The 25,389-nt window shown below is 45.8% G+C and overlaps 2 protein-coding genes across 2 annotated transcripts in view; both read right to left on the bottom strand.

Moving 5' to 3' along the window:
- Positions 1 to 1,371: 1,371 nt before the first annotated feature.
- LOC133350588 (pterin-4-alpha-carbinolamine dehydratase 2-like) lies at positions 1,372 to 12,235 on the bottom strand. Its single transcript, XM_061565082.1, has 4 exons — positions 11,487 to 12,235; positions 3,955 to 4,086; positions 3,321 to 3,401; positions 1,372 to 2,182 (listed from the first exon to the last, which is right to left on the bottom strand). The coding sequence occupies exons 1-4, from the start codon at positions 11,487 to 11,489 to the stop codon at positions 2,087 to 2,089; spliced, it is 312 nt and encodes a 103-aa protein (XP_061421066.1). The 5' UTR covers positions 11,490 to 12,235; the 3' UTR covers positions 1,372 to 2,086.
- A 1,440-nt stretch (positions 12,236 to 13,675) lies between these two features.
- The window catches only part of LOC133350589 (cadherin-related family member 2-like), a 51,321-nt gene continuing 39,607 nt past the window's right edge, over positions 13,676 to 25,389 (bottom strand). The window contains 9 exon segments of the mRNA XM_061565083.1: positions 13,676 to 15,279; positions 15,762 to 15,837; positions 16,973 to 17,053; positions 18,054 to 18,167; positions 19,473 to 19,606; positions 20,364 to 20,430; positions 20,796 to 20,861; positions 22,040 to 22,129; positions 23,905 to 23,993. Of these exon segments, the coding sequence (XP_061421067.1) occupies positions 15,118 to 15,279; positions 15,762 to 15,837; positions 16,973 to 17,053; positions 18,054 to 18,167; positions 19,473 to 19,606; positions 20,364 to 20,430; positions 20,796 to 20,861; positions 22,040 to 22,129; positions 23,905 to 23,993 (879 nt within the window). The 3' untranslated portion in view covers positions 13,676 to 15,117.

Below are 25,389 nucleotides of genomic sequence, written 5' to 3' on the forward strand. Positions count from 1 at the left end.
CAGCCACCATCTCACGGGCCTGGTTGGGTCCGAGTTGGACTCATGACTCCAAAGCCACAAGACTCTTGGCACACTTACCTCTTGCTAGAATCTTCAATGAACAGTGGCGACACGTTACAAAAATAACATAACTATTTTTTATTTTACCAGGTCAGGCCCACTGAGATATACAGTTGCTTTTTCAGAAGCGACCTGGCCACAAATAATAGGTCAACGAAGTGGCTTATTACGTGCACATTTACAGCAGCCACATACTCTAAACGCATTTTGATTCTAATCGTGGGAGGAAAAAACCAGAGGACCTGGAGAAAAATCGACGCTACCACAGGGAAAGAGAGACACACGCAAACTCCAAATATATAGCAGCAGGCGTCTGGGTAGCGGTCGAAACCCACGACCTCCTGCATACCAGGCGAGGTAGTTAACATCTCGCCACCCTGGCGTCAAATGATGCACACGTCATAGATTCCGATTAAAATCCCTTACGCATTAACCATGGAACGTTGGGCGAGCGTTGACGTGTGGTTGGTACCGTTAAACCAACGTTGGTCCAACATTCTATTTTAATTTTCACGTGGTTCTTCTCACATTCACCACCCCTTGTGTGTCCACATGAGGCCGCTGTCGAGCTAACGCGTTGAAAAAAACAACCACAAATCAACAGAACTGGCCACGCGAGGGCTCTGACGACGCGTTTCTTAAAATACAATGGGGGAACGCATGCAATCATCCATGACTCGTCTTCTTTTACTTTGTTGCGCTGAATGAATCAGCCGAGTGCGCAAACTGGCAGTTGGGATGTGTTGTTCATCACCATGATTGGCCTTGACTAATATTTCAAAGCGGTCAAGCTTGTCGAACCAAATACTGCTCTATGTAGTAACCACGTGCTGTTACAATGGAGTAATCGCTTGCTTTGGTAACTCTAAAAATGTACACGTCCCTTCTTCGAAGGGCATCTTGGAAAAGCGGCATAGGCTCATGCATGTACCGTATGTTGAACTTCTTTCGCACCGTACGTAGCCAACCGTGCTAATCGGGGGTGCGCGGGAAGGACAACAAACTAAACACAAGAAGCAATGGGGTCTATCTCATGGAATATCCTCTGTGCCGCGCCATTGATTGTTCATGAGCACGTGTTGCGGAGCAGGGCAATCTCTGCTGGTCAATATTTTAAACAGCGTAGTATAAATAACTTTCGAATTTCGTAGACGCCTTTAACTTTTCTAACGCCGTGTTCAACTTTAAAAAAATATATAAGTCTACAACGTATTTTTTTAAAGTGCTTACAAACCGTGAAGTGTAAATAGCATCTTCAATTGACTTAGAATAGGTATGTCACCGGATATTTACAATATGACGAGAATTGCACACGATTAGAAACGTTTATTTGGTATCCCTTTCACACTTTCCACACACCGCAAATTCTAATCAAATGGAAAATGCACACAACCGTACGCCAAAAAACCTTGGCCGACGATGTGTCGACTAACGGTACGTGGCGTTCGGCAGGTGGAAAGAAGCGATGGCAAGATGTGGCGGCTTCGGTGGCAGCGGATGAGATGGCCTCGATCTCCACCGTGAGGGTTCAGCAGTTTCCTGCGTCTCATCTGGTGCGGACCTTAGCGTGAGTACCGTGTGTGTATGTACGTACGTTGAATTTCTTTCGCACCTTACACAGACAATCGTGCTAATTCGAGGTGCGTGGGAAGGACAACAAGCTAAACACAAAAAGCAATTTGAAATAAATTAATTTTCAATCGAGGTTTAAAAGTGGATAGCTCCAGTGGCTTCCTAACATTGGAAGGAAGAACGTTCCAGACGGCTGCAGAAGCGCATCTGGAAGCACGCGGACAGCAGCGACCGTCTTTGTTCGATGGTCAGCCAAAATCCGCTGCTGCGAGGATGACCGGAGTTCGCGTGATGGTGTAAGCTCCTTGACGAGATCGGCAAGGTACCGTGGTTCATTCGTGGCAAGCACTGTGTGCGTAATGAGTGCGACCTCATCACATATCCGTTCGGTAACCGTAAGCCAATGCAGCTGGGCGAGCACCGGACAGACAAGGCCGAGGGGGCCGGGTCACGCTTAAATTGAGGCCGCGGCTTTGTCTATGAACCGGGCGAGGCGAACGTCCCTCTCCGAGAGCCCCCCGCAGTCGTGAGTGCTGAGAGTGATCTGCACCTGTGGAGAGGGGGGACAAGCGGAGGTTGCACAAGCCGTAACATGATTTATGTTCCATTGGAACCTCATTTGCCAGTAAAAAATATGATAATTGGTTTTTTTACCCTTCTATCTGGCAACAAAATTGGCACCTTTTTTTACAAGGAGTCATGTTTGCATAGACCACAATACTTGCATTATGGCTGCATTATGGCTGCAGGTATTGTGGTCTATGCAAACATGACGCATTGTAAAAAAGGTGTCAGTTTTGTTGCCAGATAGAAGGGTAAAAAAACAATTATCATAATTTATGTTATTCATGATAAAGGTTTTTTGGGTTATATCGCGTAAGCATGAATCTGTCGTAACCCTCCACCACCCGACACAGCCAGTAAGGTTTGTCACGTAAACGACGCGCCAATTAGTTACTGCTTCAGCCCACCGATGCGTTGGAGAGTAAATCCACAACATTTACAATTTGAGTAGTACGATGTTTTGCTGGTAATTAACATCCTGCATCATCAGGCGACTTGCCCGAATAGTGAAGCGAATCCACCTGCTTCCGGTCTTAATTAGAGCATCGTTGTAAACCCATCAATTACCAGCGAAACGTCGTACTCAAATTGTAAATCTTGTGGAGATTTTGGGTTACTGAGAGATGCATGACAGAGCGTGTGCTCTCTCGCCCAGAGTATTCGGGGAGGGTTACGGTAGCGATCGTGTTAAGGTGAGTGTACTATGCTACAATCACGGCGAGCAGAGTACGATTCCCGCTCACCGCTAATGTCAGTGACGAATATACGAACCGGTCCTGGGCCTCCCCTCGGTCGACTCGGGGTTAAATCAATACCTGGTCCAGTGCGTAAACATCGCCACTGGGGAGACAAAGCTGGCAGAGCGTGGTGCTGGTCACACGACCCACTCGTGCGCTGTGCTGACTTTCAAATTCCAAGAACACAGGATGAGATGTTACTATCCTTTGTGCAAGCACTTCCAAGAGTTCATGAACAGTGAGCCTGGTGAAATTTGGGGAGCGCATCGTCTGTAGTGTACCTTTGGTTCCTAGGTAATAGCGCTTGCCCTAACAGTCTGGTAAGAATATCTGTCTTGTCTCTCCCACAATACATTCCGGAATGATTAATGCACGTATTGTACTGACCTTGTTGTAAACGTTAAACCACTCGGGATGATGGTCCATTTTCTCTGCTTGAAGAGCGACCCGTGACATAAATCCAAATGCCTAGAAACAACGAGCCATCAGGAGACAAACTTAAGCATTATAAATAATACAGTCCAGCAGTGCCGGATTATCCTAGTAGCAAAAGTAGCATTTGCTACGAGCCCCGCACTTTCAAGGGCCCCGCGCTAAATGCTTTCAAGCTATCAATTCCGGTTCAGTGATTCTGCACTTGCTCTATTACTATAGTACTATACCGCTTTCAACTTTTATGAACGACTGGGTGTTTAAGGTTAGCGATTTGTCATATGATCTGGCTGTATAGCAAATGAAAAAATACAATTACTTTACTGTACCAAGTAAAAAAATTTGTGTTTTAATATTAATGTGTTTTTGTTTTATTTAGGGCCCCTTTATAACATATGCTACAGGCCCCGCACTAGCTTAATCCGGCACAGCAGTGCAGTACTGCGCAATGCGAAATGCAGAATACACAAACAGGACATTACTGAGAGGAAATAAATGTCTGAGGGAGGTATTCTAAAATATAGCGGAGTGGAAATGGTTAGATGGGGGGGAGGGGGGGAGTGGTGGCACGGGCAGGGAGGGGGGGCACCTGGTTGAAATCTTTGAAGAGAAACTCCTTGTGGAGGGCATCCCTGGAGGCCTGCACGAGCCAGCCCGAGGCGGTTAACTCGGGGAGCGCTCCCTCGCGCTCGGCCTGACCCAGCAGCTCTGGCCGACCAGCCTGCGGGGCACGCGGACGAAAAAGAAACGAGAGAAAAAAAAAACCGCCGTGAAGTTTGGAGCCCCGCGGCGAGAGTGAGCATCGTCCCGTTCATTTCATGTTAAGATTGCCAATGTTGCACAAATGTATGGTGTGCAAAAGCTGTTGCCGTGATTTCCATCAGTCTGCCCCGGGTGTGTGCAAAGCCGTCGTTATAGCTACTCTCCTGTGGGCATGTGCATGACCCATTGGGGAGGCTGCCAGCTTGGTTATGATGATCAAGACTCTGAGGCTTATGATGCCCCGGGTTCCCATGAATAGGGAAACCCCAGTGCCAGAGAGGGAAAATTGAGCATGAATGATCTTCTATCAGTCGAGGTGTTGAAGGAAACCGGAGCGCCTGGTGAGCCCATAGGTGGAGGTGACGCTCGAATCTCTGCATAGATGGATTCAAGAATCCATGACCATATTAGCATTTCCTGATCACTTTGAACGTTCAAACCGACACAACTTGGTATTTACTCAATTCTAAACGAATTTTTTTTATTTGACCAGGTAAGGCCCACTGAGATACAAAGCTCTGTTTGAGAAGCGACCTGGCCACAAATGATAGCTCAACGAAGTGGCTCATCGTGTGGAAATTTAAAGCAGCCAAATACTCTAAACGCATGGTTCTAAAATCCACGCGACCACGGGCAAAACATGCAAACTCCAAATAAACAGGCGCCGGGGTCGGGATCGAACCAACAACCTTTCCTGTAGACCAGGCGAGTTAGTTAACATCTCGCCACCATGCGAGATTTTCAATCTTCCATCCAAATCAGTTTCAACCCTCCTTAGCTTCCAAGATCTCATGAGATCAGGTGTATATTCAGGATAATTGTATATCGAAGTTGGTTAAGGTTGCCTCATGCTACTTGGGCGTGCATGACCAGGAATACAACTTGAGTGACCGGCATGATTGCAACGCTGCCATGAATGACCACAGCACTGCACCCCACTCCAGCGTACCCACAGAATGAGGCAACCAGTCTCCACCCTACAATTAAGTACCAAGGAATTTTCATCCTGGGGCATGGCAAATAAAGACAAAGACCCCCGTATAACCTATTAACAGACTGTAGGGGCAAGTGCTGTTAGCGAGCACCTATGAAGGCTGGCACGGCATACGAGGGGGTGGGTGGCCAGCACCACGCCCGGCCGCATTTGTCTCCCTCGTGGCGACATTTACACACTGCGCCAGGTACTCATTTGAGGCTGAGTCGACCTAGGGGAGGCGCATGACCGGTTCAGATAATCGTCATTGGTGTTGGCTGTGAGCGTGAAACGAACTCGGGTCGCCGGGTTTGTAGCGTGGCGTGCTAACCATTACACCACCTGGGGCATGGCACACTCACACACACGCAGGTCGTGGAAAGATATAGAGATGGCAATAGATATGTTAATGTACCCACACAAACTGTCCTCTGCAAGCTACACACCACACACAAGTCTTTGTTAGCTTTTGGCAGAGTAGAACCTTTGGCAAAGCATAAACCACACATTAACAACACAAAGTTGATACGCCAAAATCTCTTTGACAAAAAAGCTATTGTGATCAAATGCTTATTCCTGAATCACTGTGAAAATTATATTATCACTACGCGCTTATTTATGGGCAGTACCGTACCACTGTCAGAAACATCATGAAGCCTCCTTTGCCAGTAGCAAAATATAATAATAGGTTTCTTACCCTTTTTTCTGGCAACAAAACTGAAACCTTTTTTTACAAGGAATCATGTTTGCATTAACCACAATACCTGCAGTCAGAATCCAAACAAAAAACACACTCTGATAATGTTTGCATTGTCCTTGAAATTGATACTGGTAGGAACCTCCTGGTTACACCAGCCCACAGGGGATTATTGTGTCCGTCCGTCGTGCAGGGAGGGGCTGGGTGGAGAGGGAGGGGCTGGATGGGGAGGGGAGGGTAGGGAGGGGCTGGGTGGGGAGGGTGGGGCTGGGTGGGGATGGGAGGGTGGGGAGGGACTGGGTGGGGAGGGGCTGAGTGGGGAGGGTGGAGAGGGGCTGGGTGGGGATGGTGGGAGGGGTGGGGCTGGGTGGGGAGGGGCTGGTCACCCCGTGGTGCCCTTATAAAACTCAACGTTTAACCGACTCACGCCGGCTTGTGCCCACCCTCACAGTCGGGCATATTTGCGGAATACACCACGCCGCTGTTGACCCTGGCCATTGACCGAGCAACCCAACGTTCCTACCAGCTCCCTCCGCAGGAATGTGTTTGGTCCACACCAGAGACAGCTTTCCTTAGAGCCTAGTCTCATACGGTGTTCGACCAGAAGACGCCAAAAGGCGCACAATTCAAAGACAACGCACTATCAGAATAATGAGGGCTCGGGGTAAGCATTTACATCATGAGGGTAAAGAACCTATTACCACTGTCAGAAAGTTAAGATGATTCACAGCGCTTCGTCGATCCACTGCTGTATGAAGGCCTCTCGATGGTATGTTGGCCTTGGTAGTTGTTTGACCATACTTCACCAAACTGCTCAGCGTGGATTGGTAAAGAAGGGCACCTGGGACCGGTTAAGATATTTGAAGTTTGCACGTCTCTCTCTCCGTGGTCACATGGATTTTTGTTCGGGTCCTCCGGTTTTTCCCTCCACATTTAGAAACATGCGTTTAGAGTATTTGGCTGCTGTAAATTTAGTTTAACACGTAGGCTTTCGCGACCAATATTATTCATAATCAACGTTTTTGGGTTAGATCGCGTTACTTATAAATGTGTCATAACCCTCCACCACCCGACATGGCCAATCAGCAAAAAAGTGTCACGTTGACAAAAGACAAATAGTTCACTGCTTTAGCCCACCGGGCAATTCGATTGCCCGATGATGCTGGATGCAATTACCAGCGAAACGTCGTACTCAAAAATTGTAAATGTTGTGGTTTCACGCTTCAGCACACTGGTGGGCTAAAGCAGTGAACTATTTGTCTTTTGTCAACGTGACGCTTTTTTGCTGATTGGCCGTGTCGGGTGGTGGAGGGTTACGACACATTTATAAATAACGCGATCTAAACCCAAAAACGTTGATTATGCTGTAAATGTACACATAAACCACTAAGTTGAGCTGTCATTTGTGGCCCGATCTCTTCTGAAAAAGAACAAGATAGCTCCTTGGGCCTTACTTGGTAAAATAAAAAATAGTTTAGTTTAGATACCACTTGCCACGGATATTTCCCATGACTGGCGATTAAACTCTGGATTTCATAGAGCAAGTGGTCACAACCAAATAACCTGATGCTGTTTCGACTGAATATATTCCTGTAGAAGCATTCTACCCGGCACCACGGTGATGAGATGTTAACTACCTCGCCTGGTATTAAGGATGTTGTGGGTGCGATCCTGACCCTGACGCCTGCTGTATATTTGGAGTTTGTATGTCTTTCTCCTCCCGTGGTCGCGTGGATTTGTATATGGGCCCTCCCGTTTTTCCCTCCACGTTTAGAATAAACGTGCATTTAGAGTATTTGGCTGCTGTACACTTCCACTTGCTAAGCCATTTCGTTGAGCTATCATTTGTTGCCAGGTCGCTTCTGAAAAAGAATTACATAGCTCAGTGGGCCACTGATGTTTACCATGCCTTGCGATCAAACTCGTGTTGCTGGATTTCATCGTGAAAGTGCTCGTAATCAGATAAACCTGCTGCTATTTAGACTAAACATATGCCTGTAGAAGCATTCTACCCGTATTATTATTATCATCATCATGTTCAACGTTGGTCGAAAACAAAGTAAGCATCTGAAAATGTAAATATAGCCTCGAGGAGGAGGGGAGGGTGGTTGGCTCGGGATGGGGTGGTCAGAATCAGCCGATCAAACAGGAATTCCTAACCGCTGTCATTGTCCGGTTGATCGCTGCACTCACACCCCCTTCACAAGCACCAATCCCCTATCGGCAGGACTCAGCCGCCCAATGGATTTGGAAAAATTGGTGGGGGGGGGAAGGGTAAAAAACGAGACGGATTTCTCCATGGCCCCCGTGACCTGTGACCTCGTTATCAATGGCGCAGTTTGTGTCTAATGGTCAACAGGGAGTGTACTGCACACGTGCAACGTAACACTGCAGGCATTGTGCTGCAAATTTTAGTTAGAGTTTTTTGCTGCCTTGCCCAATCTTGGTCAATCGGACTTATGTCATTAATTTGCTTATTTGTTTAATTTTAGTGACTTGCTTTACAATTTTCTCTATTTTACACTCCGATCGTTTTTACACGCTTTCATTTAACTCAATCTGTCTGTTGTCGTCGTTGTCGTTGTTGTATCCTCAAATCTTGTAACTAAATTTTAATCCACTTCCCAATGTGGTATCGACTGCAAACTTGGTATACTTATGTCATACTGATGACAATACTATCTATATTCTATCATAAAAAATATATATTTGTAAACATTATTTTTTATATGTTATGTTTCGGCTTGGGTCTAATTGCCCACGGTCAACTGACGTTGTGGCAAGTTTCGGGGCCACTTCCTGGAGTCTTGGAGTTCTTCCATTACTCGTACATTTCATAAAAGCGTGTTTAAAAAAAAAGTTTTTTAAAATATTACTTATTTTTGCCTTGTTTGCTGTTGTAACTTTCCGACCCGCCCAATACTGGACATCGAGTATAAAATCCCGGCCATCCGTTTGTCCTTCAACTAAGTTACAAGAGCCTTTCAAAAGGCCTGAATTAAAAATAAAGTTACATGTAGTGGACCCCCCCCCCCCCCATCCTAGACGTGGGGGTAAAAAGTCGATCAAAAATTTGTTGACCCCCTTCCAAAAAAAAATGCCACCTCCCCCCCAAAAATAAATGTCTTTTTTTTATTTGAAGCTTTCGTGACTGCAGGAATCCATACTCTTTGGTTCTTTCGGTAAAGTCACGTGGGCAGAAAAGTAATAAGATCACGACGTTTCGATCACAACACAAGCAACCGTCATCAGGTGAAACAAACACAGCAGGAGAACTGATGACGTACGTCATCAGTTCGTGATCTATTACCGAAAGAACCAAGGAGTATACGTGTCTTTTGTAGGCATATACGCCAATACACCTTACATACAATAGTCATCAGTAGCTTCATAGCTCATCGGATTCCTCCAGGCTAAATAAAGATTCTGAATCTAAACAAACCGTAGCGTTCACAGCAAACCCGCAGAGATTTATTAAAACACAATCAGTTGTAAGTCGTGTTGATTAAATGGTTATTGTTACACTTTAGCAGTTGGCATGGATGGATATGCATGTCTTTCCGTGATTGATGATGATAATTATTATTGCTTGGCAATGCACCGAGTGATTTTAAGCCCGGGCAATTCCTTAATTGTTGGAAGAAGCATAACACATTGCAGCAATTACTATTGACAACAAAGCAGTTCTGAGGGCTCTGTAAAATGGGTCACAGCATGACTGTGATTTTTTTTTAGGTCCACTGTAGTTTCCCTGCGGCACGCCCACCATGCCTTATCAGATCACATTCACCAACACTATCATCATCATCACCCCGAGCCATGATCTATCCACTACTGGATTAATCAAGGCCATCCTATCACTGTCACTACAGATCTGGGCTGCATTAATGTCATACACACCACTCTACACTGCACAGTGCAAAATGTACTGCCTACGTAATACACAGTGTACTGAAGTGTATGTTTATAAAAATGACAGGCCAAGTCGCACATCCGATTAGCACGGTGGGCTACGTACGGTGCGAAAAAAGTCCATCATGCACACATCCAATGTGCAGAATTGCGTGATAATACGCAGCCTGACCAACACAACACACAACGCGTTTCATTTACAGCAGAATGACCAATTTCTCATGATTATTGATGACGCTGCAGACCTGCACGGTCAACTATTAATGAGATATCTCTGTAAACGCGTGAATCGCTGCACACATTTATGTGGAACTTCTTTCGCACCGTACAAAGACAAAGATCCCCCGGGTAGCCTGTAACAGGCTGTAGGGGCAAGTGCTGTTAGGGAGCACCTACAGACACACAACAAAGACAAAGATCCCCGTGTAGCCTGTAACAGGCTGCAGGGGCAAGTGCTGTTAGCGAGCACCTACAGACACACAACAAAGACAAAGATCCCCCGTGTAGCCTGTAACAAGCTGCAGGGGCAAGTGCTGTTAGCGAGCACCTACTGACACATAATAAAGACAAAGATCCCCCGTGTAGCCTGTAACAGGCTGCTGGGGCAAGTGCTGTTAGCGAGCACCTTCAGACATACAAAGACAAAGATCCCCCGTGTAGCCTGTAACAGGCTGCTGGGGCAAGTGCTGTTAGCGAGCACCCCCAGACACACACCAAAGACAAAGATCCCCCGTGTAGCCTGTAACAGGCTGTAGGGGCAAGTGCTGTTAGCGAACACCTCCAGACATACAACAAAGACAAAGATCTCCCGTGTAGCCTGTAACAGACTGTAGGGGCAAGTGCTGTTAGCGAACACCTACAGACACACAACAAAGACAAAGATCCCCCGTGTAGCCTGTAACAGGCTGCAGGGGCAAGTGCTGTTAGCGAGCACCTACAGACACACAACAAAGATAAAGATCCCCCGTGTAGCCTGTAACAGGCTGTAGGGGCAAGTGCTGTTAGCGAACACCTCCAGACACACAACAAAGACAAAGATCCCCCGTGTAGCCTGTAACAGACTGCAGGGGCAAGTGCTCTTAGCGAGCACCCCCAGACACACACCAAAGACAAAGATCCCCCGTGTAGCCTGTAACAGACTGTAGGGGCAAGTGCTGTTAGCGAACACCTACAGACACACAACAAAGATCCCCCGTGTAGCCTGTAACAGGCTGCAGGGGCAAGTGCTGTTAGCGAGCACCTACAGACACACAACAAAGATAAAGATCCCCCGTGTAGCCTGTAACAGGCTGTAGGGGCAAGTGCTGTTAGCGAACACCTCCAGACACACAACAAAGACAAAGATCCCCCGTGTAGCCTGTAACAGACTGCAGGGGCAAGTGCTCTTAGCGAGCACCCCCAGACACACACCAAAGACAAAGATCCCCCGTGTAGCCTGTAACAGGCTGTATGGGCAAGTGCTGTTAGCGAACACCTAGAGACATACAACAAAGATAAAGATCCCCGTTTAGCCTATAAGACTGAACGGGCAAGTGCTGTTAGCGAGCACCTACAGACTACAAAGATAAAGATCCCCCGTGTAGCCTGTAACAGGCTGCAGGGGCAAGTGCTGTTAGCGAGCACCGAGTGGCCAGCACCACCACGCCCGACCGCCTTTGTCTACCCCAGTGGCGACGTTTATTTACAACACCGCAACCAGGTGGCTCGTTTGAGGCCGAGTCGACCTAGGGGAGGCCCGGGACCGCTGCAGCACCACCACTCGCTGTGTCTCGCTCACCATCTGACAAGTCGCTCGTTCCACGTGGTAGCGACACCGCGGACGCGAGCAGCGGAGTGACACCAAAACCGGGTCTCGCTTTGCTTGCTTGGTTTCTTGGTTGTTGTTGTTGTTGTTTGGTTGCTGCTGCTGCTGTTGTTGTTGTTGCTGCGTCCAATCGCTCGTTCCACAATCTGTGTCTCTCTTCTCTGGATGACGTCCCCGGTTTGTGTCGCGCAAGCGATGTATTGTTTGGGTGGGCGGTGACCTCCCCCACGCCACCACCGCCGTCTCTACAAGTTCACCCCGCCTCTCCTGTGATGTGTGTGTGTGAGTGTGCTGTGTGTGTGGTGTGCTGTGTGTGCTGTGTGTGTGTGCTGTGTGTGTGTTGCACACTCGAAATAAAGGACGTGGGCATGTGCCACATGTGCTGTGTGTGTGTGCTTTGTGTATGTGTGTGTGCTGTGATGTGTTGTGTGTGCTGTGTGTGTGCTGTGTGTGTGTGTGCTGTGTGTGCTGTGCCTTGTGTATGTGTGTGTGCTGTGCTGTATGTGTGCTGTGTGTGTGTGCCTTGTGTATGTGTGTGTGCTGTGCTGTATGTGTGCTGTGTGTGTGTGCCTTGTGTATGTATGTGTGCTGTGCTGTATGTGTGCTGTGTGTGTGTGCCTTGTGTATGTATGTGTGCTGTGCTGTATGTGTGCTGTGTGTGTGTGCCTTGTGTATGTATGTGTGCTGTGCTGTCTGCTGTGTGTGCTGTATGTGTGTGCTGTGTGTGTATGCTGTATGTGTGTGCTGTGCCTTGTGTATGTATGTGTGCTGTGCTGTCTGCTGTGTGTGTGCGAGACAGCGGATCGGCCTTGCCCGTTCCAAGCCTCTGAGATTCTGTCCCACGTCCACACACACGGAGAGAGACGACGGACTGCGCCCCCCACTGGTCAACTTGCAGAGCAGCCCACGGACTGACGGGGGCTTGGCACGGGATCGTCGAGTGGCGCAGACGTCCAAGTGGAATTAAATGCGTGTATGTGTGTGCGTGCTGCTTCAAGGGCGGTGTTCTTCATTGCGCCCCCCCCCCACCCCCGACAATGCACGAAGGGTGAAAACACCCCCCCCCCAATCAGTGCCGGATGAAGCTAGTGCAGGACCTTTAGCATAATAAAAAAAACATAAATATTAAAACACAAAATGTTCACTTGCATAGTAAAGTAATTGTTTTTTTTCATTTGCTATACAGCCAGATAATACGACAAATCGCTAACCTTAAACACCCGTCGTTCGTAAACGTTGAAGGCGGTATAGTACTATAGTGATAGAACAAGTGCAGAATCACTGAACCGGAATTGATAGCTTGAAAGCATTTAGCGCGGGGCCCTTGAAAGTGCGGGGCCCGTAGCATATGTAGCTACTTTTGCTACTAGGATAATCTGCACTGCCCCCAATCAGTTGAACACGTAGGCTTTCGCGACCAATATCCATAAAGCAGGTTTTTTTGGGTTGTATCGCGTAAATACCCCCCCCCCCCCCATCATCATGTTGCTGTTAAACCCCCAATGGCTTCAAATGTGTGGCGACACTCACACTGATGATGTCTTCTTATTGGCGAAAATCCCCCCCCCCTTGAAAATTAGTTAAGAACACTGCTTTAAGTGGTGATGCAGACGTGAAGACTTGTTGTTCAGTGTGAAATACGAGCTGCTGTATAGGGTTCCGTGGGATCTGCAAATCAATTGTCGGTCCCATGATGTCACCTGTTCGTCCTATCTGCCGGAAGGTCTCCACTGCAATTCCAGAAAACGATCAGCGACGTAAATGGATAAGATGTGACAGTGACATCTTGCTCAACCGAGTGTTGAGGTGATGCTTGTGCCAGTAGCACGGTTGGCTAGGTACGATGCAAAGAAGTTCTACATACATGCATAGCACTGAGCTAAGTGGTGGTAATTCCACATTCCTCTGGTGGTAGCTCGCCTTCCCAACAACATTTGACTACCCCACAGTGGTACTCATTTATCGACCCCGAAGGTATGATGGGCTGAGTGAACACTCCCCCCCCCAATTATGAATTAAACTCGCAGGCTTCCGATTGCGAGCTGCGAGCTCTACACCCGAGGCGACCTGGATGTATATGTTTTGTGTACATGTTATGATTAGTTTTGCTCAAAGTTCGAGTGTAGTTTGGGCAGTGAAAGAAAAAAAGACATGCACATGAATGATTGTAATAAGATTAATTTTTTTTTATTAATACGATGAAACTCTCATTACATATATATTCAGGTTTGATTTTGACAAAACTCCGCTGTGAAAACACAACATTTGAAAAACAGAATACAGTAACATCGGAGGAATAGCAAAGACCAGTGGACAATTACAATATTAAACGCAAATATTCTGTTGCTATGTATTGGCAAAGGTGAAATTAACAATAATAATTAAAACATTAAAAGAGTACCTGAAATGTATTTTGATTTACAATTACTTTGTAAACCTTAAAAAGTTACATAAAGTGCTATCATACATTGTCCTAAACATCTATAATTTATTGCTATCGTTTTGTTAAAACTAGTAAATCACAATCTTTAGTTTAACGTCTACAGTTGTTCCTCAGAATGCATAATATATTTGCTCGTGTCAACTCCACGTGCATAGCACAGACTAATCCAGCACATGCCTGAACAATTCCAAAAGGAACTTTGACCCAGAAGTCATTTTTCGCTGCAAATAATTTGAGGATTCTCAGAGCAGTGAGCAATACAGAGCACGCACTGAACTCGGATCCGTTTGCTCTCGAGAGCAGACGCCCATCCACCGGACCGGCCTCCCACAAAATCAGAAAAGTCGTGGGAATTGCTTAGAATGATTGTCAATCTGCCGCGTCTGTACCGCGATGTCCTAACCAGAAGCGGTGCCATTCATTAAGCGTTGTGTTCAAGCACCGAAACGCCAAAATCATATTGCCATCAAGGTCCGTAATGCGACATCGGGCTCCGTTGCATGAACCAGCTGCTCTTTAGTAGAAATATAGAACGTTTGGAAATGTTTTGTTTATCTTTGTGCTATTGTTTTATCCTTAATATGAGGTGAACAAGCCATTCATTCTACAAATGGTCTCATGTGAAGTGCCAAAAACATCGCCTAGTTTAATTTTGGTTCATTTGAAGGCATTATTATTGATCAATGTGTTGAGCTTTTTTTGTTAATGTGGAAATAGACTATTAAACCCTTTGAATGCTGTCCTTAAATTATGTGTGGAAGGGGAATGCATGTATGGAATATGTTTTACTGCGTGGTTGGTAATCTTAAGAGAAGCTGGGAGTCCTGGAGTTGCCTTAAAGAAATAAAAAACCCACTTTGTTCTGTCAGTTAACCTGTGTAAACTACATTCATCACGAACGTTACTTTTAATAGGTTGTTTTGGTGAAAACGAGCTTCATAGCTCATCGGATTCTTCCAGTTCAAATGAAGATTCTGATTCTGGAACCACAGGTTGCTCTGCAAAGAACGAGGTTTTTTTTCTCTGCATGGTTACTTCCACATCCCTCGCCATAACTCCACATGGCTGCACCAGTGTATACTTTGTTAGCGACCATACGATTGAGAGGGAGCCAGCAGCTTGCGAGCTGATGGTGTGCAAGGGGCACGCCGCAGGCTCCGGTTAGATATCCGTTGTGTCAAGAACATCGTTGTCGACGCCCTGCAAGTTGGGCAATTTCATGTCGCGGGCACTGCGATCCTTTTCTCGCTGCTGGAGGGCGGCTCCCAGGAGGTTCTGCTGGGCGCTCTCACCGTGCTTGGGGCTGTAATTCGTTGGCGGCGCCTGTTGAGACACGTAGACGTTCAAGGGTGTTGCTGTGTTTTGGATGCGATGTCACGCAGGATGACGAATGGACGTTCACTCAGCCTCGCCACATTTTAACAACGGAGTGGATGGTAAACAGATGGTGAAGGAGGAAGACAGCGGAAAAAGATGGCGAGACGGTGTCAAGAAATCGGAGGCCTCTACTGGGCAAGAATAACGAAGGAAAGCACGGAATGGAAGACAATGGGGGAGAGGTCTCTGCCCAGGATTGAAAAGTTACACAGACTGACAAAGAACAGACAAAGCTACCTTAAATGTCACTTTGCTTGTGCCTCTCTCTTTTTTCCAGAGGTGCATTCATATTTTAGTAAACGATAAACATGGAAAATTTGTATCTGTCTTATAAAAGCTTCCTTGGAGGGGTTTCAAGATGCTGAATTTAGTCTTTTTAGATAAGAACGCAGTGCGATGAGTTGAAAGGTGAACCGTAAAATGCGTACCTTCTTCACACTCATTTCCGTTTCTTCGATCCGCAAATCGCTTGCATCAAGAACATTTTCATCCAGAGAGTTTATGCTGAGAAAATGAAAAAAACGATGTTCAGATATACCACTTTCACCGCCACCACCGTCACCATGACTGTCATCACAACCACCGACAGCCATCATCATCGTCACGGTTGTCAACTCGCTTGTGAACGTGTTATTATGGCATCAAAAATTATCATTGTGACTACATAAAACAGTTGATTAGCAATGCATTGTGCACTGTGAAGGAGGATTGTTTGCAATAAAATAATGAACAAAGTGACAAAAGTCTGTGTCTACAAATAAAACTATAAAAAAACTACTGCAGTATGTTAGTCCAGCAGCCTATGAGCCTTCTGGATCCAATGTTTCCCAATAGAATTTGTTTCAAAAGATAAAACCTGATACCGGAGCATTTAACTTGTTTCACTTTGCAGTTGAAACCGAAAAGTGAAACCATTCCAGCTTTCGCCTGCTGATATAAAACACTGCTGGAAAAAATCAGTCTGGAGGGCCCATTGCTGATGGACCAAAAACGTTCTATGTGTATGTTGTCTGTTCATTACGGTGGTGTCGCGTGGTTGTCATGGGCCCTGGTGCAAGGAATTAAATAGGCAATCCCCTCCCCACCAACTCCGTCCCATGTCCCCCCACCCCTGTTTGTACCCTAGTGCTTTGCTCCCTGCAGCTCGTGGCCCCTGGCGCAGTTGCAACTGCCTGTACATTTCATAGCTACACCACTGGTTTATACGTTGTTATATATATTTTTAAATCCTTTATATTAAGTTCACTTGCTTGCTTGCTTGCGCGCTTACGACCGTGCAAATCTTTCGGTCGTTTTTTAACCCACTTCCCGTGACACAATCGAGCTGACATTTTGCACACAGACTCGTTGTGCGTGACAATTTATTTTCGTGAAAACTTTTTTCCAAAATTTTACACTTTTTAGGAAAAAATAAATTATATTTAATTACCAATTGCTTAATGGTGGCAGGCAATCATCTGACCCATAGGTGGCAGCCATCTCAAGCCAGAGGACGAGAGGACTCTAGCCGCCACGCATATAAAGGATTTATAGTGAAAAACTTTGTTTTTACGGGTTAAATTTTTTTTAAGTGAACCGGTTGGTGTGCATTAAATGTCCAATTAATGAAAGCTAACGCCTTCCTCGCATTGTCACCGACCTCTTCCTGTCAGGGTCACTCTCCTCGATATAGCCAAGGTCAGGAAGCTCATAGACGGGGCTGTTCCACAGCGGGTTCGATCTGCGGAGACACCGGCGGTTTCACGTCACCACAGATTTGCATTGCACACGGCGACGATTGTAAAAGTTGCATAAGAAGAATAACCAACTGAAACTGGATCGTTCCAATTTGCAATTCAAAATACAATTGGTTAGCCAGAGCACACGAAACTAATTGTCATCTTGAAGCAGTGAAATTATAAATATTCCTCCAATATAGTTAAAAGTTTTTCATCAATAAAATGCATGCGGAGATTTACATACGCATTAGGTACTGCATTAGTATAACACTTTAAATGTAGCTATTTAACAAAAGCCATCTCAATCCTTCTAGATGTGAATACATAAGCTGTTCAAATTTTTTGTAATTTGTTAATCCACTGCTGGATTAAGGTCACAATTTGTGTTTAGTTTGTTGTCCTTCCTTTGATGTTGGCTACATACGCTGCAAAAGAAGTTCTACACACTATAAACTTTTTATTTTACCGGTAAGTGACCTGGCCACAAATCACAGCGCAACGAAATGGCTTACCACGTCGAAATTCAATGCAGCCAAATACTCAAAATGCATGCTTCTAAATGTGGAGGGAACAACCGGAGGATGCGGAGAAAAATCCACTCAACCACGGGGAGAACATGCAAACCCAAATATACAGGCGTCAGGGTCGGAATTGAACCCACGACCTTCTGTATTTATTATCTCGCCACCGTGGCGCCACCACTGGATGAGGGCCGCCACATACCATATTGGGGTTTCGTGACCATACATCACCACGCTTGTCAATGCGAGTTAGTCAATGCGGGGGGCCCAAGACCAGTTCAAATATCACTCCCCACTCATGTTAGCCGTGAATAAATTATGGGTCATCAGGTTCACAGCGCAGCATGCAAGCCACTGTTCGACCGCTCCACCCCACCGTGGGCTGTCAGACACAAATCCCATAGGGGTGTGTTCTCAGTTGTTGATCGACACGATGATAGTGAGAGGGTGGCGAGAGACGCTGCTATGCTGGGCAACTCACTTTTCCGTGGCGTGCATGTTCGTGCCGGGAACCTGGGTTCCGTTCTGCGCCGGTGCGCTCTTCACTTCCTTGGCGCGGTTCATCGCGGTCATGGACTTGAGTTTCCTCTGGTAGCTGCAGATGCAACAGCATGATCGTAATTTTTTGGTGGACGTGGCACACCCATTAAAGTTTAATACGAAACAAGAGACAATTTAAATTGATAATACCCATGTGTGTGCTTGCTAAAGTTGGTTCTCCAATCAAGTCCTCCAGAAGTTTTCCTTAGGTTCCTGTTGTGCTAAGAACTGTTAACCTGATTATTGAAGACTTTAGGATGATGCAGACTTGATAATGAAAAAAGGGCCACTCCAGCGTTGAATTTAAATGAAGAAAGTAATCATGATTTTGCATGCAAACTTGTGATATATTCAATATACTGTCTTGGCTATAGCATACAGGCATTAGTAGCGAAATGTGAGAGAGATGGGAGATGTACAAGACGAGACAGGATATAACACAGACTGAAGAGACACTCTAAATGAGACAATGTCAGACAGGGTGATCCATCTATAGACACGTGATTGAAAATTGTGAAAGTGATGGCTCCATACCTTACAGAATGGTTTGTTAAAAGGATTTAAAATGCGTATTGAGATTAGTGGGAGACATGAGAGTCTTTTATCTACAGTTTCTCGCTATAATGTCAGTGGAGCATCTATAAGTGTAGATTACTGACACTGGCTAAGTACACGCGAAAAATATTTCCTGGATCGTTGTCAACGAACCCGACTGCAACGTCGGTGGCGGCTCGTCAATAGGAGCTGGTGGGGCCAGGCATCACGAGTAAAAAAATAAAATCCTTAACAATACATGACTCACCTGCTCATTATATAGATTATAAATTGCATTCAAACCCCTTTCTCTCCCGCTCCAGCTGCCACTGTACACGGAAATCACATTTAACAGCCAGACCTGTTCACAAGGCCTCAATAGGAACCCACTTTGCAGCTTAATTACTTAACTGGGTTAAATTTTATAGATATATAACCGGGAAAGAACGACTGAACTATATAGTTATTTTTCAGAAGTGACCGGCCCCCAAATGATTGCCCAACGAAGTGGCGTATGATGTTGACATTTATTAGCAGCCAAATACTCGAAACGAATGTTAGTTTTAAAAGTGGGGGGAAAAACCGGAGGACCAGGAGAAAAATCCACGTGACCATGGGCGTCTGGGCCAGGATGTGACGAACCCACGACCTCCTGTACCACTAGGCGAGGTAGTTAACATCTTGCCACCGTGGCGCCCCCCCCCCCCCAAGAATGCCCCCCCCCAGCATGCCCCCCCCCAGCATGCCACCCACCCCCCCCCCGACCTTACATATCTGAGACATTATAGCACAAACACTAACTAATAGTATTATTGTTATGGGCTACCTCGTGCGCATGCAGACTGTGATGGTGATCATGACAGTCAGGATGAGGAGGAGAACCACCGCCAGCGAGATCACCAATATCTCCAACAGCCTTAACTGCGCCATATTTGGATCTTCAAATGTGGGACCCGAACCCTGTAGCAGACGCGGAGGGAATGTAAAGCGATGAGGTCAGAAACTGGACACAATGGTGAATGATATTCACTGTTGTTAATCGATCATTTATATCAGAGGTGGGGAACCATTTTCCTTCTGGAGGGCCGAATAACACGTTTAAATACTTTTTGTTGGCCGCACGTGCACAGAGACATGACATGATAATCAGTTGTCACGTCGACTGTATATGAACTGCATACATTTTGTATTTATTTAACTCTATGTACATGTACAACCCTTTTTGTCAATCCACTGCTGGATGACGGCCTTCCCACACCGTGCAGGTTGGGGGGGGGGGGATTGTTTACCATAATTCACCGCACTAGTCGGTGCAGGTGAGTGAAGGCGGGGAGAGCATCGATGTAGGAGCATAGAAAGCACAACAATGCATTTGCTACACTGTAGCCCCACAGCATCAACCAACAGCGCCTGTTTCATGCCTGGCAGTCGCCAATCCAGGCACTAACGAAGCTCACGCCTGCTCAGCTTCCAAGGTCTGGCAAGGCGGCGTGCATTCTGGGTTACTGGGCCCTAGGCATAAATACATATTGCAGAGGTCACTTAGGCCACTGTGCTGTTTGTCACTTTTGGCTACCACTTCCTGACTTTGGGACCGGTCATTGATTCTGAAAATGATTGCCGGTTTACCGTGTATCATATTACGGTTACCGGTTTACTAAGTCTAATATCACGGTTACCGGTTTACTAAGTATCATTGAACAACCCTTGCACTTACCACACCCGTCATTCCCAGGCCTATGAGTTTCTGCACCGCCTCTGTTCCCACACTGTCCTGTATCACTCTGTGGGAAACACAATTATACATGAGTTTATTATAACGACAATCCCTTACTACCAAGACATGTCAAATCACACGATTCGACATGTCTTGGTGGTAAGTGACAGAAACAAGTGTTTGGGTCAGATACGTTTTTTTTACAATCAGATACAGTATATGTATAAAAGCTATGCAACTTTTAAATCTAGATAGAACACTCATTTCTTTAGGACTGGTTTTAAAGTTTAGTTTTGATGACCTTCCCCTGCACCTCCGATTTACACAGTTGGCTCCATACGGTGTGAAAGAAGTTCTACATGTAAACATAGGAATATATTGTTGTATATTTACTTGTGCAGTTACAGTGTTGACAGTGAACCTGGCACGTACTTCACCGCTCGTTCTTGACTCACAGCTGTCCCATTGCTGAAGTAGAAGTACACCTCCATAACTGACCTGAAAACAAGACATCGCACTATTACATTCTGGTTGCATGCCAACTGCCAACACAACCCAGAGGTCGCAATCGGGTACCCGATACCCGTACCCTACCCGATACCCGGCCGGGTACGGGTAGCCGTTTGCGACCCTGGTGCGGCCGGGTACGGGTAGGCCGTGAGTCACTGGTGAGTCACCGTTTGTCACTCATTTCGGGTAGGGTACGGGTAGGATACGGCTACCTGTACCCAGCCGGATACGAGTACGGGTACCCATTTGGGACCCTGGTGCGGCCGGGTACGGGTATGGGTAAGGAATCAAAACCCGTTTGCGACCTCTAACACAACCCCTTAATATTTTATTGACCTTTTTATCGATTTCAAATGCATTTTTTTTGCCTGTAGCACCTGGTATGCACTTGTGGTGACACATCCCAAGCACAAACCAGGCTCGACCCCTCCTCCGTATTTTCCAGAGTTGGATGGTATCCGGCACGTGCAAGGTGATTTGGTTGCAATTGACTGATTTTGCGATTTAAAGCTTTCCTGACTGCAGGGATTCATCTTCTTGGTTTTTTCGGTAAAGTCACGTAGAATGGAGATAAAAGACGCTGTCTTTCTGACAGCCCTGTTCTTCACCTGAGGACGGCTGCTTGCGTTGTGGCCGGAACGTCGTGAGAATTTTATTTTATTATGTTTAATTTGTATTATTTTATTATTTCCCTTCTACGTGACTTTACCAAAAGAACCAAGAAGAATTGACTGATTGTTAATTCAGCCCGAGACCTCATCCGTGCTTGCTCAGTGTGCTCTCGACACAAGCCTAGACAGTGCCAGGTGCACGCCCCAACGATCAATTGTGCAGACAAACTGCTCAGCAGACCCATCGGCCTGCAGGCGCTTTGACCACATCTGAGCGAGTGGCTGTGTGTCAAGAAAACGACGGCGCATTCAGGATTGCAACGACAGATCGTAATTCGCGAACGTGAGCGTGATGCGATACGGCCGACGCGAATAGCCGCGCGGGCTTGATGCGAAGGAGCAACTGGCCACGCAAACTGCTCGCAACTGATTGCAGAGACGTCCACGGATCAGCGATTAAATTGCATGCAAACAAGTAGCACGAGTAGTGCAAGCTAAAACGTGTGTGTTCCGTTGCAATAAAAAATATTTATAAGCGTGTTGTGTTCCACTCACTTGTCGCTTCCCTCGCGGGTTTGTTTCGTAGACGCTGGTTTGATGGCAGTTATTGCGACAATGGAGTTGTACACAGTCTTCTGCAGATTTCTGAAAAACCAGGACGCATTACGCATTGGACATGTCCTGCTGCCAACGTTTCTGCTGCTCATCGACATCACTCCATCTGCCAGTGGTTAAGCAGGTCATGCAATCTGACCGAGTCGTACCGAGTGGTCAGTGGTGACTATTGTCTACCTTAGAGGCCAAAATAAGCCCTTGCCTTCAGCAAAATGTGCAAGTGGATGCTGCTAATCCTGCATAATGCACGGGCATAAATAGTACTATTCACATACCTGCATTTCCCATATCACATACCTGCATTTCCCATATCCCCTCCCTTTGATGCTGCTAATCCTGCATAATGCACGGGCATATGCAGTACTAATCACATACCTGCATTTCCCATAAATATGCTAAATTCCTATTGATATGCATATTCTTTGTTAAGGCTCCCCCTTTCCCCCCCTTCCAACCCAGCTTTTATACATGCTCCAAGCACGTGTGCTGTTTCATTCAGACGCTGTCGCCTCGACAGACCTGGTTTTCACCTGAGGACGGATACTTGCGTTGTGGCCGAAACGTCGTGAGAATTATTTTATTATGTTTTATTTTTATTATTTTATTACTTCCCTTCTACGTGACTTTACCAAAAGAACCAAGAAGATGAATCCCTGCAGTCACGAAAGCTTTAAATCGAAATGGAAGGCAATTGTGGATATCCTGCCATGTTCGTGGAAACACTGAGAACTGGCGAAACGTCGTACTCAGATTGTAAATGTTGTAGCTTGGCTCTCCAACACACCGGTGTGCTGTACTAGTAACGAATTGGCACGTTCTGTTTACGTGACAAACCTTACTAATTAGCTGTGTCGGGTGGTGGCGGGTTTAACGACACATTTATATATTTACACGATCTAACCCAAAAAAACCTGTATTATGGATGATATTGGTCGCGAAAGCTTACGTGTTAAACCGAGAGCATCTTCGGACATGTAAACTTTAGCAACAGCAAAATCTGACATCAAGCTATGTATGCGTATTTCTGTCGGGGAAAAATCTTCATCCCCCAGCGATTCTATACGTTGCTGAGATTCACGGTTGTGATTTGAATTATTTGATCCGTTTTTTTTATTGTGGAGAATGTAGTGGCCACATGAACCCACCGCGTACGTATATGTTTAGAAAAAAACTGAATCTTATACCCGCGATATCGATGTGCGTACGTGAACTTACGAATCGATTTATTCCACTCCGGATATAGTTATCTGTTGGCATTTTACTACTAAACAAATTGTAGAGTAATTACAGTGGTACATTAAATTTTTTGGAGGATAATATCCTTGCTATTGCACATCTGTTGATTAGAAGACTGTCTCATGTCCTCTTCTCTTTAAATGCCAACGTTTGATAGGAAAGTTACATTTCATAATTAAGATTATCAGAGAAAAAAATCTAGCTTAATATTAAAATCACAGAAAACTGTAGACGCAACAGTTTCCCCCCCCCTTAATGGTGATGAAGACCGAACCTTCGATTAGCACAGTTAGCTACATACGGTACAAAAGAAGGTAAACCCACATACATACAAGGCATTGGCAAATTTAAAAGAGAGCAGAAAAAAAAACATTTGGCAAACATATGGTTCGTACCCAAAATGCTAAATATTGTACAATATTTATAACAATTTAATCATATAGCAGAGTTTATGTTAATGATACACAAATAGATGAGACTATTTCAGAGTTTGATATTACTGCTTATCGTAATGAGTCTTAATCACACTAGTTTTTTTTATCGTGTGTATCGCGTGCAAATTTTCTTACATGGATATTTGACCTTTCTTTGCTTCAATATCTTGTACAGAACCATCGAAATCCAGCTTTACCTTGTTCGTCTCACTGATGAGGAAGGCCTTATAGGAGAAAAAGTAAGAACACATCCTCAGAGTAGAACACGTGCAAGATTAAGCTCATCCTGCAGTGTCCATTAACGTGTTTGTTTGACCAAAAAAAAAAGAATGACTATCTTGATTTGAAGCTTTCGTGACTGCAGGATTCCATACTCTTTGGTTCTTTCGGTAAAGTCACGTCGACAGAAAAATATAGATTTTCGTGCAACAGACAATAATCTCACAGCTCTGTGTGTGGGGAAAGTCTGCCCTCTGCAGTGTGTGAATAAAACACATTCCTGCGGAGGGAGCTGGTAGGAACGTTGGGTTGCTCGGTCAATGGCCAGAGTCAACGGCGGCGTGGTGTATTCCGCAAATATGCCCGACTGTGAGGGCGGGCACAAGCCGGCGTGAGTAGGTTAAACGTTGAGTTTTATAAAGGCACCACGGGGTGACCAGCCCCTCCCCACCCAGCCCCACCCAGCCCCTCCCCACTCTCCCCTCCCCACCCAGCCCCACTCTCCCCACCCAGCCCCTCCCCACCCTCCCCTCCCCACCCAGCCCCTCCCTCCCCACCCAGCCCCTCCCTGCACGACGGACGGACACAATAATCCCCTGTGGGCTGGTGGAACCAGTGGGTTCTTACCCGTAAAAGTAACTTGAGGGGATTTTTTTTACTTTGGGCGCGAAATTATCTGACATTCGGCGGGATCGCAACTGACCTCGACGAATATGGAATCGATGATTTGTTTTCTGACATTGATGCTGATTGCACAATTGGAATAAATTGGAGGGGGGGGGTGACACCTTTAAATATAATAAAATATAATATGAAGAAAAGAAAAATTGAACTGGAATGAGTGCAGCATTAAATACAGCATCCTTCATAGGACGTACTGTAGGATGGTCTTGGGATGCTAGGCCATGACGTGCATATAGATATACAATCGATATATTTAGCGTTTAGTGTAACTCATTCCAATACCACCAAAATAACTCCATTACGCGTTTGCTATGTTTTCTATGTACGTGTTTTTTGTAATTTTAGTTTTTGTTCCAATTCTGCACTTTATTGCTGTGCTTTGTTTGTGCTACTTTGGTCAATTTGGCGAATCCAGATCACACTTGCAAATGAAAGTTATCCTGGTCTCTCTGAGTCCTCACCTGGTTAAACAAGTTGCAATTGAAACTTTGAATGCGTCAGTCGACACCCTGGACACCATTGCGAGTGAGATGTCCCTTCTCAGGGGACTGTCAAGGTAAAGTATTTGAATGAAGACAAAATAAATATACGATACCAAAAGAACCAAATAGTATGGATTCCAACATTGCTGCAATCAAGACTTGCAGACTCTCCATTGTGAGTCGAGGGTTTTAACCACAGAGCCAGACACTCAACACATACTTTTACATACACAGT

The sequence above is a fragment of the Lethenteron reissneri genome, chromosome 34 (genome assembly GCF_015708825.2).
Source record: "Lethenteron reissneri isolate LAM-NWPU_2019-01 chromosome 34, ASM1570882v1, whole genome shotgun sequence".
NCBI lineage: Eukaryota > Metazoa > Chordata > Hyperoartia > Petromyzontiformes > Petromyzontidae > Lethenteron > Lethenteron reissneri.

Bases quoted from the DNA above. Each gene is read 5' to 3' on its own strand.
- LOC133350588 (XM_061565082.1), bottom strand. The intron at 3,402-3,954 runs GTGCCCCCCCTC...CGTTGTTTCTAG, and splicing joins TCTTCAAAGATTTCAACCAG to GCATTTGGATTTATGTCACG. The intron at 2,183-3,320 runs GTCAGTACAATA...CCCTCTCCACAG, and splicing joins GGTTTAACGTTTACAACAAG to GTGCAGATCACTCTCAGCAC.